An 18,870-nucleotide genomic window follows, 5' to 3' on the forward strand; every position below is an offset into this window, starting at 1 on the left:
TTGAGTTTTCGACTTTTTCCGACTTCGTTTCATATCTCGACTTTTTTCGACTTCTTTCGACTTTTTTAGATTTTTTCCGACTTATCGACTTTTTTCGACATTTCTACTATTTTTTGAGTTTTTTCGAGTTTTTCCGACTATTTCAAAGTTTTTGACTTTTTTCACTTTTTTAAAATTTTCGACTATTTTTTCGACTTTTCGACTTTTATTTACAAAGTCGACTTTTCGACTTTTTTTCACAGACGATAGTCGAGTTATAGACTTTTTTCAACAAAATCGTCGATTTCGAATTTTTTTTGACAAAAAGTCCATTATTCGAAAGTCCATTAATAGAACCCTAGTTAGCAGTTAAGAGCTTTAATTGTAGTCATTTTTATATTAAAAACTATAGACTTTCCTCAATAGTCGAACCAATGCTTTATTCAATCTATGATCGATACTATGGTCAGTCTTTTGTCAAAGCCGACTATAATCTAGATAACATATAATACATATTTCGTATTCTATACAGTCTAAACTCGTTATTATATTTAGTCTATAGTCAGTCCATAGTCGATATTTTATGCAGTCTATAGTCGAGAAAATAGTCAGTCTTCTGACTATCTATAGTCAAGAATATACACATTCTATAATCAAGACTATAAACATTTAATAGTCCTGTGGACTTTACAGTTATAGTCAGGACTATAATCAGTCTACAGTCCATCAATACCATTTTATTCTATCGGTAAGACTTTAGACAAGTCTACATCAAATCTGTTATCATGACTAATCTTAACTTATGATTCGTATATTATCGAGATCTTAGAGTATCTATATTTAGAACTATATATTCAATCTATAGTCAATACTATATTAAGACTATAGTCAGTACATTAATGTTATTTTATTATATCTATAGCGGGGAAAATAGTCAGTCTTTTGGCTAGCTATAGTGAGGACTATAGTCATTCTATATTCAAGACTATAGTCAATCTGTAATCATGACTACAATCAGTCTAAGACTATACACAAGTCTACATTCAATCAGTTTAATGCCTAAGGTCATAATCTTAACTTATGATTCGTATAGTATCGGGATCATAGAGTGTCTATATTCGGAACTATCTATTCATTCTATAGTCAATACTGTAGTCAGTCCATCAATACTTGTGTTATTCTATAGGTAAGACTATAGATAAGTCTGCATCTAATCGGATACCATGACCGATGTCATTATCTTGACTTATGATTCGTATATTATCGACATTAATGATATTGTCATTCTATAGTCAAGTCTACAATAAATCTGTAATCAAGACTATATTCAGTCTATTGTCTATCAAGGCTTTTGTCATTCAATTGGTAATACTATAAGCAAATCTATATACATCCAATCAGTTATCAGGACTTTAGTCATAATCTCGACATATGGTTCGTATGTTATCGAGATCATTGAGAATATATAGTCACAACTAAAGTCAGAAACCTCTATCGTCATTAGAAGTGGAATTTTGCTATCGTGAATTCATTGTGAACAATTCATTCACAATAGTTGATTTTGTATGGAACAGCTGTTCCATACAATCAACAAATTTCACAACAGGGGAAATTTTTTCACGGTTTATATTTTTGAGAATATAGTCTATAATTAAGTTTACAGTCACTAAATAGAAGAAGGTTTTATCTAGATTTTAGTTAGTCTATTGATCGAGAACAATAACAGTGCTTAGTTGGGACAATATTAAATCTTAAGCTATAGTCAAGGCTATCAATGCATTATTTATACAAGATTAAATTCAGTCCATAGATTGGACTCAAGTCAAGACTGTATTTAGTCTATACCTAAGATTGTCACAAATCTGGAGACTATATAAAATAAACTAATGAAATTCTATTTTCAACTTACCCACGATATTCTTTCTTAGGAAAAAAATGAAGTGGAAACCTGTAAAACGAAATAAAAAATAACATAAATTAATAAGTTATAAATAACTTAAATTGTTTTTGTTTAATTAAAAATATAGTTCTATAAATAAAGTTATTAAAATTTACATCAACTACTTGCCATCCTATTTATTACATGACATTGACATGCTGCAACAAAAAAAAAAAACATTCTTATATTTCTTATGTAGTATTGTTGTTATTTTTGTCATAGTCAAACAAAACAATGTTGTACCAAAAAGGCTTAAGCAACAACAAACAACTTAGTGAAATGTAACAATGTTGCACATGCGCTAACTAACGATTACATTCATTCCATCATGTACTTTTAAAAAAATTGTTTTTTTTTTAACATTTTTATGCATTTCCTACACAAAATAAAAAACTGGTCTTTTCTGATTTTTCTTTGGCATAAAACTGAACTGATTTTTTTTTTATAACTGGAAAAGAAAAATATATATTTATTTTTCAATCTATAAAAGGACTCAAAATGTACACGTAAGAAACGTAAGCTCACAAATGATAATGACTTTTTTTGTAAAGTTTATTTTAAAAATTGTGCAACAGGATTGGAAAGATGAGTTTATGAAAAAGTATTTTATGTTCAGATAATGTTTATGATAAGAGTGAATTTAAAAGAAAGGTTTATATTTAATTTCCGTCTCTGCTATTGATTTAAAAGAAAATATTAACCCTGGTACTAAGCCAACTTGATAAAGTTATTTAAGTTATGCTGTTTTCCTTATTTTCATTTAGGTTACAATTAAACAGTCCAATCTATTGTCCATATTATAGTCTACTACAGTCTACTCAATAGTCCAGAGTATAGTCTACTTTGTAGTACAGACAATAGTCCAGACTATAGTCTACTCTATAGTCCAGACTATAGTCTACTCTATAGTTCAGACTATAGTCTAGTCTATAGTATAGACTATAGTTTACTCTATACTAGACTATAGTCCAGACTATAGTCTACTCTATAGTCTATACTATAGTCTACTCTTTATTCCAGACTATAGTCTACTCTATAGTCCAGACTATAGTCTACTCTATAGTCCATACTATAGTCTACTCTATAGTCCAGACTATAGTCTACTCTATAGTCCAGACTATAGTCTACTCTATAGTCCAGACTATAGTCTACTCTATAGTCCAGACTATAGTCTACTTTATAGTCCAGACTATAGTCTACTTTATAGTCCAGTCTATAGTCTACTCTATAGTCCAGACTATAGTCTACTCTATAGTCCAGACTACAGTTCACACTATAGTTTGCTCTATAGTGAAGTCTATACTATAGTCCAAACTAAAGTCTACTCTATAGTCTAGAACTCTACTCTATAAACCAGACTATAGCCTTCTTAATAGTCCAGACTATAATCTACTCTATAAACCAGACTATAGCCTTCTCAATAGTCCAGACTATAGTATACTCTATAGTCCAGACTATAGTATACTCTATAGTCCGGACTATAGTCTACTCTATAGTTCGAACTATAGTCTACTCTTTAGTCTATACTATAGTCTACTCTTTAGTCTATACTATAGTCTACTCTATTAGTGCTGATTATAGTCTACTTTATAGTCCTAACTAATGTCTACTGTATAGTCCAAACTATAGTCTACTCTATAGTCCAAACTATAGTCCAGACTATAGTCTACTCTATAGTCCGGACTATAGTCATCTTCATTGTCCAGACTGTAATCTATTCTTTGGCCAGATATAGTCTAGACTTAATTGTGTTCTATACACAGGACTATATTCTAGTTTATAGTTTCTATAATCCAGACTGCATTCTATTATATAAATTAAACTATAGTGCAGATTGTTAAAGTATTTATTTGATAAACTCATCATATATTAATTAATTTTATTTTTATGCCATAATTCGAGTTATCTATCACACAACTTCAACTTGTTTGACATACAACTTGCAACTTCAAACAGCAACATTTACTAGGTTTGTTATGTTTAAACTTGAATTTTATGAATAAATATTTAGTCTTCTCTTTGGCTTACGAATAAATGGTCGTTAAAACGGTTTAAAAGTTAAAAAAAAAAAAAAACATAAAAAGCGGGAATAAAATTACAAAAAAAGTGAAATATGATTCGTTTGTTAAAATTTTGTTGATTAAATGAAAAAAGTAAAACAACAAAGTAATATAATTAAACCAAAGAAAACATAAAGTAAATTTAAAATAAAAAATTGCAAGTGCTGAAAACAATTTAAAAAAAAGTTAAAAATTGTTTTAAAAATACAAGGAAAAAAGTAGAGAAATAGTTTAATCAACGCAAACAAGTGTAGGTTGTTTGTCAAAAAAATATATATATTTTTTGCTAACAAAAAAATAATGCTGGATATATACGTTTTGTTAAGCCACAAAAAAATAAAAAAATATAAAGAAAATAAAATAAAAATTTATTTTACAACTGAAAACAAAAATTTTAATGTTGTTTTTTGCTGCTAAAATTTTAAAACAGGTTTTTTAAAGCCACATTAAAATTCAATTGATATTAAAGTTCAAATGACACAAAATAAAAATAAAATAAAACAAATAAAAAAATTAATTTACCGCAACAAAGCAATAAATAAAAAAACAACATAATTATTATGCCAAAAATAATAAATTAAAATAAAACATTAATAAAATGTAAAGAAGAGTTAATTTAAGACTTAAATCAGGGGCGATAAAATAATTTACAAAAAAATATGTTTGTGTTAACTAAAATGTGGTATTTTTAAAAAATTTTCCTGGTGATTAAAACTAAGCTGTTAAATAATATTTAAAAAAACTTAATACCTTATATTTTATTTATAAAATATTTTTAAGTTTGACATTTATTTAAACAAGTTTTGGCTTTAGTTTCTTTTAACTTAAAATAAAAAAAAGTGAAGTATTTTTGAAATATTGTGGCATTCATTTTGTAAATTATGCTTAAGTTAAAAATAAGCTTTAAATAACTGTCAGTTTGAATTGAATTGAAGTGTTTATGTTAAGCTGTTGAAACTGTCAAATATTTTCAAAACTTAATGGAAGTGTTAACGAAATATAGGAATTAATGGGATAAAGTTATTGTAAATTATAAAAATTGTAAACTATAGGATAGACTATAGCATGGGTTATAGAATAGATTATAGTCTTAACTATAGATATAAAAATCGTCAACTATAGGATAGACTACAGAATGGACTATAGAATAGATTATAGTCTGGACTATAGATAGACTATAGTCTGGACGATAGTATATTCTATAGTCCAGACTATAGTAAATTCTATAGTCCAGACTATAGACAATTCTATCGTCCAGACTATAGTCAATTCTATAGTTCAGACTATTGTCAATTCTATAATCCAGACTATAGTCAATTCTATAGTCCAGACTATAGTCCAGACTATAGTCCAGACTATAGTCTATTCTATAGTCCAGACTATAGTCTATTCTATAGTCCAGACTATAGTCTATTCTATAGTCCAGACTATAGTCTATTCTATAGTCCAGACTATAGTCTATTCTATAGTCCAGACTATAGTCTATTCTATAGTCCAGACTATAGTCTATTCTATAGTCCAGACTATAGTCTATTCTATAGTCCAGACTATAGTCTATTCTATAGTCCAGACTATAGTCTATTCTATAGTCCAGACTATAGTCTATTCTATAGTCCAGACTACAGTCTATTCTATAGTCCAGACTATAGTCTATTCTATAGTCCAGACTATAGTCTATTCTATAGTCCAGACTATAGTCTATTCTATAGCCCAGACTATAGTCTATTCTATAGTCCAGACTATAGTCTATTCTATAGTCCAAACTATAGTCTATTCTATAGTCCAGACTACAGTCTATTCTATAGTCCAGACTACAGTCTATTCTATAGTCCAGACTATAGTCTATTCTATAGTCCAGACTATAGTCTATTCTATAGTCCAGACTATAGTATATTCTATAGTCCAGACTATAGTATATTCTATAGTCCAGACTATAGTATATTCTATAGTCCAGACTATAGTATATTCTATAGTCCAGACTATAGTCTATTCTATAGTTCGGATTATAGCCTATTATATAATCTACAGCCCAGACTATAGAATATTCTATAGTCTAGACTGTACCCTATTTTATAGTCTACACTATAACCTATTCTACATTCTATTATATAGTCCAGACTTTAGTCTAATCTATAGTCCAGACTATAATCTATTCTACAGTCCAGAATATAGTCTATTCTATAGTCCAGATTATAGTGTATTCTATAGTCCATACAACAGTCTAATTTATAGTTCAGGTTATTCTATAGTTCAAACTATAGTCAATTATATAGCCCTTATTATAGTCTATTCTATACTCCAAACTATAGACTATATGTTGAACTATAGATTACCCTATACGCTAGACATGTAGACTATTTTATAGTTCTATTATAGGCTACTGTATAGTCCCGACAGTAAACTAATATATAGTCTAGACTAACATCTATCTAGTCCCAACTATAAACTATTGTACAGGTATAAAGGACCTTTCAAGAATTTTTTTTTAATTTCCCGAGACTTATTTTCGTCCCTGTTCAGAAGCCCTACATTTAGCATTGAGATATGTTGCACAATGTTTTTGTTGAGATCTTTTGCAATATTTAACTTTTTCATTAAATGAACATTATTGTAACGGCTGAATGAGGACATTTATGTACGTAAACTCTAGTGGTTGTTGTCATTTTATTAAAGTTTTTTTGTTGTAATAATTATAACCATAAATAACACTTGTTTGTGTGTAGCAGAAGTATCTGGGTGTATGAGGTAATGGATGTAGTAAATAGAAACAAACCAGTAGAAAAAATTGATGTAACTAGTAGTAATGGAACTTAATATGGTAAAGCATGTTGTAGAACAAACAGAGATAGACTTTGGTGATGTCCATAGTTAGAGATGGTTAAGTAAGCAAGTGAAAAGCAATTGCTGTGACATTAAACGTAAGAAATTGAATAAATAAAGAAAGGAAATTAAAACATGACTGGAACAAATTGGTTTGGGGTAATAAGATCTTTATATTAAATGTAGTTAGAAACTATAAAGTAATTACAGTTTTTAAAATGTAGAAATGTCTTTTACCCTTAACCAATAATACTTTGCAATCATCATTGCTAACTACTAACTTTTCAAGCATAAACACTTTAATATGCTTACAATAAACATACATAACGATGAAGATGATGATGAGCATTTCCATCACTGACCATAAAATCTATGGCAAACGATAAGAAAACTAAAAGTGTGTAGACAATCTCGTACATGTTAGAGAGTTTCTTAGAAAACTAAATAAAAAAATCTATAAGTTTGATTTTAAATTAAAAGCATATTTGTTGTTGTTGTTGTTTTTGTCGTTGTGGACGTTACAACCTTCTCGATTGACTTGACACTGAGTATGCGGTTTGTCAACTAAATTTATGACAAGAAACAAGATTCTTAGCGGTATTGTTGTTCAACCGCAACGAAAACAACTGATTTTCAGTTGACTATGCTTTTGCTGTTGTGTTCGATTACATTACGCGTGCGCAATGCAATGTTAGTTTTTAGATAGAGAAGTATTTATGTGTACGTATGTTTGTAACTGCTCAATTTCAGTTCAGCGCACTGTATTGAGAATTACAACGATGAGGAGGGAGAAAAGGAGTAACCTAACCACAATGCCACCCATATTAGATTGCAATTAGTTTGAGCAAACAACTGAGAAGAACGAGGGAAGGATGAAAATTGTTTAGAAATTTTCTATAAAATGATATTTTTTTGGAAATTGTCTATGAGAAGATGGAAACTTTGGAAATTGTCTTTAATAATAGAACAGTTTTGGTAAACGTTGGTATATTTTTGTTTCTGGTTTTTCCATATAGAAACCTAGGTCTAATTGTTGTACAATTTAGAGGAACCAGGGTAGCAACTTGTCCCTACTGATGTTTGCTCTAATCTTCCGCTTGACCTAGACATTCTTTCTGGGATTAGCGTTTCAAAGTTTCTAACATATTCTGTGTCTGGTATGCGATCAGGCACGTCCGATGATTGTGTATAATCTTCCAATGGGTGTAGTATATTGACGTGTTCTTATACCGATTTATCTCATGTGTGGAATATTTAGCAACGTTTCCAGAGCCTGGATTAAAGTAGTTCACAAGCAGCTTGTACGCTGAATTCCCTGTAGTAGTTTGATTAAGTTCACCTGATTATTGAAGCATAAGCATTAGTCTAATTACACACAAGTTGGAAATTACCGGATTTAATTCAGAAACCTTCTTGCGAATCGTTTAAAGATTCCTAGTTTAACCTGCGTTAACTCAGCATTTTGATCTCCAAGAATTTACAGTTTACAGCCTCATCCTTTTATGTAGATAGTGGACTTTAAGAGCACAGAAAGCTCACTCTTCTGTCTTAGCTTAGCGCTGCCAAGGTGCCAAAACATTGGTAATATGCCAACCTCATCAACAACGCGCCCATGCTGAACTTGCAGCTCACGCTCTCTATTTTTCTTTTCTTACCGTTTAGCTTCCCCTTTCTCGTTTTTCGGGAAAAATTTTCTAGTTTACTGCCCCATCCTTTCATGTAGATAGTAGACTTTAAGAGCGCCGGAAGCTCGCTCTTCTTAGAACCGTCCAAGGGAGGAGGGATACTTTCCACCAAGTTCGTTAGTTGAGATGCAAACCTTATCAACATGAATGTTTTTCCTTCTTCTGGCAACTTGACCGTTATATGGCGTTACACTTCCTTTTCCACCGTTTAGCTTCCGCTTCCTTGTTTTTTCGGGGTTTTCTTTTGAGAAACCCTTAGCTTTGAGGTAACTTAGAAAAGAGAAAATTATCTTTAAAAAGAGAAAAAAAAAAATGGAATATTCTATGAAAAGAAACAATTTGGAGAATTATTTATAAAAAGAAAAAAAATTTTAAGAATTTTCTATATTTTTTTTCAAAAATTAAATATTTCGAAAATGATTTCAGAAAGATTTTGATAAGTTTTTATAAATAGTTTATTATAGCATTGACCTCGTAAATTCCTGAATGTTATTGTAGTAGTTGATAAGATAAGTACGTACATAGTTTTTGTTGTTGTTATTCAACTACTAATTTCTCTTTATGATCTTTACAAAACTAGTGGTTTATCAAAAAAAGTGTTGAATTTCTTCCCATTTAAAATCATTTATTATTTTTAAACAGTCCAATTAATGATGTTACTTTTCCATTATTTTTTTTTTTTAATCTGTTAGAGTTTTAATTTATCATTATTTATTTTACTTTTCTTTTAACAAGAATCGTATCCACATTTTACCCTTAGGGGGTTGGAGTTCTATTTGAGTTTAGTTTTATGTTCGAGAATGATTTTACATATTGTGCTTGCCGTGAAGTGATATTTGATTTTGACACACCTTGTCTGGAATGTGGTTTGTACTAAATAAATAGTCTGGAAATTTGCAAAGAACACAAAAAACAGAAGTAAAAATTTATAGTCGGGCGAGGACGACCATATAATACCCTACACCTGTTACAAAAAGTAAAATCTGATTAAGTTTTTATAATAAAGTTGAATTTTACCTTGACTCAGATATACTTAAGCCATTTATTGTTGAATAGGGGGCTCCGGTCAAATGAGGCCCTATCATGAGGGTCATCAAGGCTAGTATAGAACTTGGTTTTTCAGCTTGTATATATGTACATGTATCCCCCCGGGGGCATGATACCTCTGTGGAACTAAGCGTTGGAAATGAGTTGGTATTAATTGTATATGGTACGGGATGAATGTGAGGTTCGGCGGGCCTCATGAATGTGTCGTATGTTTTTCTCTTATGAATGTGTTGTATAAATGAGATGTGTGCTGGTTTGAATGATGATGGATCAAAGGTATCATATACATTTGATACCATTGAATTTTCTTTCCTTGTCCAGATATGTTCAGAGTTTACTCTGTTCATATAAGAATTACTACAGTGTGTCCCTGTGAGTAAGAACAATGTACACGGCTTAATGACGATCGTACTTCGGTCTACCGGTTACGTCTCTAGGTGCTGTTGCCGAATCAACAGAGGATATCCTATGGTTAAGAGTTTAGATAGCTCGAGTAGTCCAGCAAAGTACTTGTACATGGACCGGTCAGAACCAATGTACAAAAATTGATCATCATCATTGAAGAACAAAGGGGCGATGGTAGATCGTTATCAAGTCTACCCAGTGGATGATAAAGACCACCATGAGATAAGGCCGTCAAGGCAGGTTGCTCACGTTAAACTCTCGACATTCCTGTGCGCTACAAACATCAGCACAAACCCAATATACCCTCTCCACTAAAGTCGCGTAGGGTATAAATATATAAGTAGAGTGATAAACAATGATATCTAAGAATTAAAACGAATATAAAATAACTTTTATTGGATGGTGAAAAAATGTTTTGTCTACATAGTCAAATCTATATATGGGTATTCCAAAAACTTTTCACTTATTTGATACAATTAATTTAACTCCAGAATATTAATCCATTTATCCATACTATTACCTGTTTCCAATCCCCATCCTTTACCCTTGAAAAATACCTCTCATTAACCACTCCAACTTAAGGGTTAACACATTCCAAAATTATTTCATTACTAAACTTAGTATTTTATATTTTTCTCTGATCTCCCATATCCACTCCAAATACAAATATTTATAAAGACCACAATTATGAGAGAAAAATAACAGAAAAATGCAAAAACAGTTTAAAACTAGTTTCATAGTTGAATGTCTAAATGGGGGGTTGGTTGCAAGTTGAATAAATAAATAGTGACGACTTTCAACGCATTTAAAGTGGGTCTTACACAGCACGAGTAGTGCAACAAGTACAACAAGCTGTATTTTTTTGTGTTTAAATACATTTAAGCAACTAACATAATATGCTGATGTACTTCGAAACATTAGGGAGGTATAAAGTTTGCTTTAAAGAATTCGAATATTGCCTTACTTCCGAGTTAGGATGGCCTTTGCTGAGTTGGCTACTGTACCTAGAGACGTAACCAGTATACCGAAATACGAATCAATCAAATGATTCGAAGACTTTGTTCTCACTCACGTTTACCACGTTAATCCCAAAGAGAACCACAACCAACTGATCAGGCAGGACATAGTCCTGCTGGCAACTGGCCTCCCGTAGTCCCACATTATAGGGTTCTTTGGAATAGTAAAATTACATCAGTTTTTCAGGAGCACAATTGCTTCTCTTGTTGCTTATTGGTTGATTTTTCTAAGAATCGAAAGAATCTAAGTTAAGAAGATCTTCCTCTTTACTCTATCCAGTCTATTGGAATATTTTTCCTTTGGCTTATCAGTGTCGTATTATATTTTTGAAATTTTTGTTTAAAAATAGAAAACTTCCAAAAGATTTAAAATTTTTTTGAAAATCTTTTCGATTTTCGAAAACTTTTCTTAAAAAAAGATATTTTTGAAAATTTTCTATGAAAAAAAAGATTTTCGAAAATTTTTTTGAAAATAGATTTTATTTTTTTTTAATAGAAATTTTCGACAATTTTCTTTGGAAATAGTGATTTTTGAAAATTTTCTTTAAAAATAGAGATTTTCAAAAATTTCATTTAAAAATAGAGATTTTCGAACATTTTCTTTGAAAATAGAGATTTTCGGAAATTGTCTTGGAAAATAAAGACTTTCGGAATTTTCTTTGAAATTTTCGCAAAATTGACTTTGAAAATAGAGTTTTTTTTTAAATTTTCTTTGAAAATAGAGATTTTTGAAAAATTGCTATTTAAATACATATTTTTGAAAATTTTCATTGAAAGTAGATATTTTCAAAAATTTTCTTTGAAGATAGAAATTTTTTCAATAATTTTTTTGAAAATATATATTTTTAGAAATTTTCTTTGAAAATCAAGATTTTCGAAAATTTTCTTTGAAAAAAGAAATTTTTGAAAATTTTCTTTAAAAGTATAGATTTTCAAAAATTTTCTATAAAGTAGATTTTTTTCCAAAATTTTCTTTAAAAATAGATATTTCTTTGAAAATAGAGATTTTTAAGAATTGTCTTTCAAAATAGAGTTTTTCAAAAATTTTCTTTAAAAATAAAGATTTTCGAAAAATTTGTTTGCAAAATAGAGTTTTTCAAAAATTTTCTTTGAAAATAGAGATTTTCGAAAATCTTCTTTGAAAATAGAGATTTTAGAATTTTTTTTTTTTTTGAAAAGGGAGATTTTCAAAAAATATCTTTGAAAAAAGAGATTTCTTATAAAAGTAGATTTTTTCGAAAAATTTGTTTAAAAATAGAGATTTCTTTAAAAATAGAGTTATTCAAAAACTTTCTTTGAAAATAGAAATTTTCAAAATTTTTCTTTGAAAATAAATATTTTCGAAAATTTTCTTTGAAAATAGATATTTTCAAAAATTTTCTTTAAAAATAAAGATTTTCGAAAAATTTGTTTGCAAATATAGTTATTCGTAATTTTTCTTTAAAAATAGAGATTTTAAAAAATTTTCTTTAAAATAAAGATTTTCGAAAATTTTCTTTGAGATTAAAGTTTTTTAAAATTATTTTTTTCAAATAGAGATTTTCAAAATTTTCCTTCAAAAATAAAGATTTTTGAAAAATTCTGTTTTAAATAGAGATTTTCGAAAATGTTCTTTGAAAAAAGAGATTTTCGAAAATGTTTTATAAAAAGAGAGTTTTTGAAAAAAATTCTATAAAGATAAAGATTTTCGATAAATTTCTTGAAAAATTAAAATTTTCGAAAATTTTCTTTGAAAACAATTTTGAAATTTATAAAAACGTGAATCAGCCTAATACTATTGAAGTTTGTAAGTGTAACTGTAATTTCAATAACTTTATATGTGAGTATGAATGTTTAAACTGGTATGTGTGGTACTCAAAGTCGAACACATGTAAAAAATAATTGCAAAAATATTTGAAAAAAAAACAAATCTTAAAAAGAAGTTGGTTGAGAAAGCCTTTAAAATGACCCTAATTTGGGCAGATCCATTGCTTAGATAATTACAATATTTTTGTAAGAAATTGATGTTTTGAAATATACGAAGAATCGGTTTTAGAAAAATGTTTGAAAAGTTTAAAAAGGTTCAATTTGCTGATAAGGTTCTGCTGACATAAGTTCTTATATGGGAATAGTAAAGTAAGGTTGTTAGGAAAATTTTTGCATGAGTTTGAGATGAAAGTGTTAAGGAGGCTTCATCTCAACTCATCAGTAGCTTTTAATAAAGTGGATTTAATTCAAATTTACAACATTTGTGGAAAAATTTTGTAATGCAATTCTTGAATATAACCAAAATCTACTAAATGACTAAAGAAATCTTAACAGCAAATTAAAAAAATATATAAAAAAATTAAACGAAAAAACAAATAGTGAAAATCATGTGATGATCGTTGAAAATTTACAACAAAAAAATTTCAAAAAACAAAAATAAATTTATAACTTTTTAAACAAATGTGCGTAAAGTAGTCAAGTTGTCAAACTTGTTTCAAGTTTCTTTTTTCTCAAAAAATCTACAAAAGCTGCAGCAAAGCAAACATTTTTAAATGCAACTTGGAAAAGAAATCTAAAAAAAAATATTACAACTTAATGTTAAAGTAAACAAAAATTCAAACACACAAACTTTACGGCACAACAAGTAACGAGATATGTTCTATCTAATAACATATCTATCGGTCTATGTAACTATTTGATGGAACGGTCAACTTCCTTATAATTGCAACTAGCTACAAGCAAAAAAACGCCTATTTACTGTACTGTTTCTAATTTTTTTTCTAAACAACACTTTTTTCCTGTAGATTTCAACTATTAAGCAGCTATAATTTGAAAAAATAACAACAACAAAAAACATAAAATAAAATGACTTTAAAAACCAGTAGTGATTTGTAATAAAAAAATAAGAAAAAAAAAAACAAGAAAAATTATATTAAAAAATTGCCTGCTTGCCTGTAACTAAACACTTCTTCCCAACCATAGAATAGTCTCCACCACCACAGTGGATATTATCTGCATGCAGCATTCACATTATGGAAGAAGATGTTTTAAACGCTTTACAAACTCGCACGGCCTATTTACCCGGTAGTTTTGATCGTGATGGCAAAATAATATTTATTGTCAGTCTAATCAATGAACTGCAGAGTTGGCAGCGTAAATGTTTGGAATTATCTATAACATATTTAAAACGTTCATTAAGGTAAGTTTTTAAAATTTCTTTATAAAGTTTCTTTTTTTGATTCGTTTTGGATTTATAAAATTTTTCATAATTCTAAGTTGATTGTTTTCATTGGCTTTGTTTAATGTTTTAAGAAAGTTTTTTATTAATTCTTTTGTTTCTTATTTGTCTTCGGTTATAAACATTAATAATTCCATTTTATTATGTTGTATTGTTATTAATATTGTTTTTAGTTCTTTTTATTTATTATAAAGAACTTTTTTTCTTTTTTTATTCTTTAAGCAAATGTTTTAGGCTATTCTTTAATAAAGCTATCAATATTATAAAACTGAAAACATTTAAGATTGTTGAAAGATTTCGAAATTTATAATAGAAGCTAAAATCATTTAAATTTATATGTATTTTATACATATCTGTTTAATAAATCTAACTAAATGCTAGTAAAAGTTTTATATTGTAATAAATAAGAATACATTCAAAATTGTAATGGAAAGTTAACTAGACAATAGACCAGACTATAGACTAGACTATAGACTGGACTATTGACTAGACTATAGACTAAACTATGGACTAGACTATATACTAGACTATAGACTAGACTATAGACTAGACTAGACTAGACTATAGACTACACTATATACTAGACTATAGACTAGACTATAGACTAGACTATAGACTAGACTATAGACTAGACTATAGACTAGACTATAGACTAGACTATAGACTAGACTATAGACTAGACTATAGACTAGACTATAGACTAGACTATAGACTAGACTATAGACTAGACTATAGACTAGACTATAGACTAGACTATAGACTAGACTATAGACTAGTCTATAGATTAGACTATAGACTAGACTATAGTCTAGACTATAAACTAGACTATAGACTAGACTATAGACTAGACTATAGACTAGACTATAGACTAGACTATAGACTAGTCTATAGACTAGACTTTAGGCCTTAACATAAACTAGTCGCGATTCCTTAGAATGGACTAGACTTCAATTCAGACAAATCTTAACTCGAACTTATAACAAATTGTGAATATTATTTTTACAGAACATAACAAATTTGTCACAGTTTACAAAGTATTTGTTTAAAGTTACACATTTTGTTTACAAATGGTTAATTTCTGACGGTGACTGATCACAGAGTCGAAACAACAGGGGTGCATTCAAATGGAAATTAAATATTGTAGGCTTTAATTATAATAATAAAATACCAAATCTTATAGATATAAACAATCAACTAAATTAGATAAAATTAATCTTAGAAATATAAAACAAATAAAAATAAAATATATATACACCCTTGGCTTAAAAATCATTTGATAAAAACTAACAAACATCAATCATAAAATCCAGTTGGAAAAAGAAACAAGTTTTTAAAAATTTATGCTAAATAATAATTTAAAAAAGTTAATAAATTTGTTTTAAGAAATTGTCGTTTTGTTTTAAATTTGCTTACAGTGATGTCATTTTACAAAAGGGTGTGACCATTATAGTGGATGCCCAAAAGACCACGACTCGTATAAATCGACATCATGCACGATTTATTTATAATTTATTTGAAGGTCTAACAGTCAATTTATATCTAGTCAAATCGGAAGGATTTTGGGAAAAACATGTGGAAACCTGTACAAAATCACAGACAAAAGGAGAGGTGGGTTGAGAGACAAGCTTTTCCTTTATACTCAAAGTATAATTAATATTTTTTTCTCAATTTTTTTTTTAGCCCATTGTTTTATCTAGATCTCGTTTAATGAAATACTTCGATTTAACCAGTTTACCGGAAGAATTAGGTGGCCAACTACAGTACAATTATGATTTATGGTTGCAACAGAGAAAGGTAAAAATCAAATTTTTCCAGTTAAAAATAATTGTGTCAAGTTTTTTTTTCTTTTCTTTAAATATTATTTTTTTTTACAATATTTTATAACAGTCCATTGATGAGTTTGTTAAAATTTACGACAATTGTTTAGCAGCCATGGAAAGTTTACAAAAATTATTGCAGTGTAATAAATCAATACGAGCAACGGAAGCGGATGCAGAGCTAAAGAAAAACTCACAAATGCATGCTACGGTGCAGTGTAGTATTGAAACTGTCATAGAAATGGGTGAGTAAGTTAATGAGAAATATATATTTATGAATTTTTTTTGTTTTCCCAAATAGAATAGTAAATATTTTCAAAATTTACATAACTTTCTTTAAGATATTATTAAAACTTAAGTAATAGCTGTGCATTATATAAATACAGTTACTAGAAATATTAGTTTTTTTTGTTAATGGTTCTTTTCGGTTTTTAACACATAAATATTAATGAGTTTTTTTGTTATGATATTCTGTTTAAGTAATTAGTTGAAGTTTCAACAGGTTCTGTTTCTTTCTCTCATACTACTGCTCAAACTAATTGTTTGAGATTTTTTGTGTTCATTTAGAAGATTAAAAATAATGTGAAAGAAAATAATTTATTTTAAACATTAAAATATGTTTGTATTATATAATATTTCTTCACTGAACATTAAGAAACGTTAATTATGCCATAAAATTATGATTTTTAAGTATTCTCTTATTAAGAGTTTGTAGCTTAAGTCTTTCGTTTTATGTTGAGTTAAACAAAATTTTGATACATTCGTTGTTCTTTGAAAACTTTTGATATTTTTGTTTTTGTTTATTTTTATATTCTGGTTCATTCTCAATTCTTGTTCAGTTCTGGTTTAGTTCTAGATCAGTTCTAGTTCAATTCTAGTTCAGTTCCAGTTTAGTTCTAGATCAGTTCTAGTTCAGTTCTAGATCAGTTCCAGTTCAGTTCTAGTTCAGTTCTAGTTCAGTTCTAGTTCAGTTCTAGATCAGTTCTAGTTCAGTTCTAGTTCAGTTCTAGTTCAGTTCTAGTTCAGTTCTAGTTCAGTTCTAGTTCAGTTCTAGTTCAGTTCTAGTTCAGTTCTAGTTCAGTTCGAGTTCAGTTCTAGTTCAGTTGTAGTTCTAGATCTAGTTCAGTTCTAGTTTCGTTATTTTATCAACAAATTTTATAAATTTGCTCTTTGTATAGAATTTTCTCTGTAATTTTTTTTAAATTTTCTCTTTTTGTAGAAGTTTTTCTCTTTTTTTATAGAAAAATCCCCAATTCCTATAACAAAATTTTAAAATTATTTAATTAATTAAAAAAAATTCTTTAAAATTTTCTTAAATAATTTATTTTCATTTCAAACCTCGTGTCTTTTATTGGTCTTAATAACAATGGAAGTTAACAATTAAATCATTTTATATCAACAAACATGATTTTTGAACTATTTCTCCCTCTCTATCTATTTGTTAAGAATTTGCAAAAAAAGAAAAAAATTATAAAAAATAGTTGCCTTGACTGTATTTAAGTTTTTTTTTGTGTTCATTTTTTCTTTTGTGTTGTAGTTTCATTTCAAATATAATTTTGCCTTGAGGCTTTGAACATATTTTTAATGACAGTTAATTTAATGTCGTTGTTTTTATATTTTGCCTAATTGGTATTGAACAGTTATTTGTTTTAGCAAAGTTGGTTGGAGTTTACTTTGTGGCAAAAATAAAATTGTGTAAAAACAATATTTTAAGAATTTAGGTCTTTGGTGTTTAAAGTAAAAATTTCTTTAGGTTTATAGTTTGACATTTATAATTGATGTGTTATAAGATGTGAATTGGTGGCTAATGTAAAAATGATTTATTTATTAGTTTTACAGCATGTTGTTAAGTAATTAATTTTACTGTCATTAGAAAATTTGACAACTCTCAACACATTGGAAATTAAGAAAAATTATTTAAGTTAAAACTTGGTCTATTGAAAGGACCAGAACAATTGGATCTAGTAATTACAGCTTTTGTTGTGATTACTTACATTTCAGCTAAAAAGAGTAACATTATAAAATATTTTTTTATCAAAACTTTTCGAATATTTAACAAGTTGGAAGCAACCAAGTATGTTGTTCAAACCTTGTTAAGTTTATTGTGTTCGCTGTCAAACTAGTTTTACACAACTTAATTTTTGCACTAAGAAACTAGTAGGATTTTTAACATGAACAATTTTTTATGTTGATGCAAGTAATATGTATTAAAATAGAGGATTATAGATTTGGGTCAGATAAAAATTCAATTAATACACTTATTTTGACAACTGAATATATTATGAACCCCTTAAGCTAGATTTCACATTTAATGATTTCAATTAAATACAAATTGCAATATAAGATAAAAAAAATTAAGCTCAAAAATATATATTAATAGATATGTTGAATTTCAAGTTTTGACTCAAAGTTTTCAACTAAAATTTCACTTCTTCGGTATTCTGCCTCTCCAAAACTCGCCTTCATCTAAAGAACTTGTCTTTCTCTTTCAAAATCTAATTATTATTCTTAACAAATCCCATAAGTTCTTAAGCGTTTAATAACAAATAATAAGAACAAAACGTACATAATATTTTCAACAATTACTCCAACTATTACACCAACATGTACAATAAAATTACCACACGCACATGCGTAAAAGGCCAAGAAATCTGTGTTGTTGTTGTTTTCGTTTAAAAGCTTTAATATCGGCCGGGTGCTTTATTACATTGAAAAACGTCACCCAACCAACTATGTTCAAAGTGAATGACATGTATGACACGAACACAAATGGGCCGTAAAACTTTAACAACCAGTGATTAAAATTACTAATATATTAGTAACCAAAATGCATATTTTCTCCTATGCATACGTATGTAATATTAAAATATAAATATATTTTATGAATATAATATATT

General features: G+C 28.3%; 1 protein-coding gene across 7 annotated transcripts in view; it reads left to right on the forward strand.

Moving 5' to 3' along the window:
- The first annotated feature begins 3,964 nt into the window (after window positions 1-3,964).
- LOC111679299 (titin) overlaps window positions 3,965-18,870 on the forward strand; it is a 258,306-nt gene continuing 243,400 nt past the window's right edge. For 3 of the 7 annotated variants that reach the window (XM_046951804.1, XM_046951807.1, XM_046951803.1), the window contains exons 1-5: window positions 3,969-4,228; window positions 13,723-14,117; window positions 15,572-15,764; window positions 15,837-15,950; window positions 16,044-16,218. In XM_046951804.1, coding sequence (XP_046807760.1) covers window positions 13,951-14,117; window positions 15,572-15,764; window positions 15,837-15,950; window positions 16,044-16,218 — 649 coding nt within the window. In that variant the 5' untranslated portion in view covers window positions 3,969-4,228; window positions 13,723-13,950. Of the gene's footprint in view, window positions 4,229-13,722; window positions 14,118-15,571; window positions 15,765-15,836; window positions 15,951-16,043; window positions 16,219-18,870 lie in introns of all 7 variants that reach the window. The other 4 variants (XM_046951805.1, XM_046951802.1, XM_046951800.1 and 1 more) reach the window with 4 other exon arrangements.

This window comes from Lucilia cuprina, chromosome 5 (genome assembly GCF_022045245.1).
Source record: "Lucilia cuprina isolate Lc7/37 chromosome 5, ASM2204524v1, whole genome shotgun sequence".
NCBI classification, from domain to species: Eukaryota; Metazoa; Arthropoda; class Insecta; order Diptera; family Calliphoridae; genus Lucilia; species Lucilia cuprina.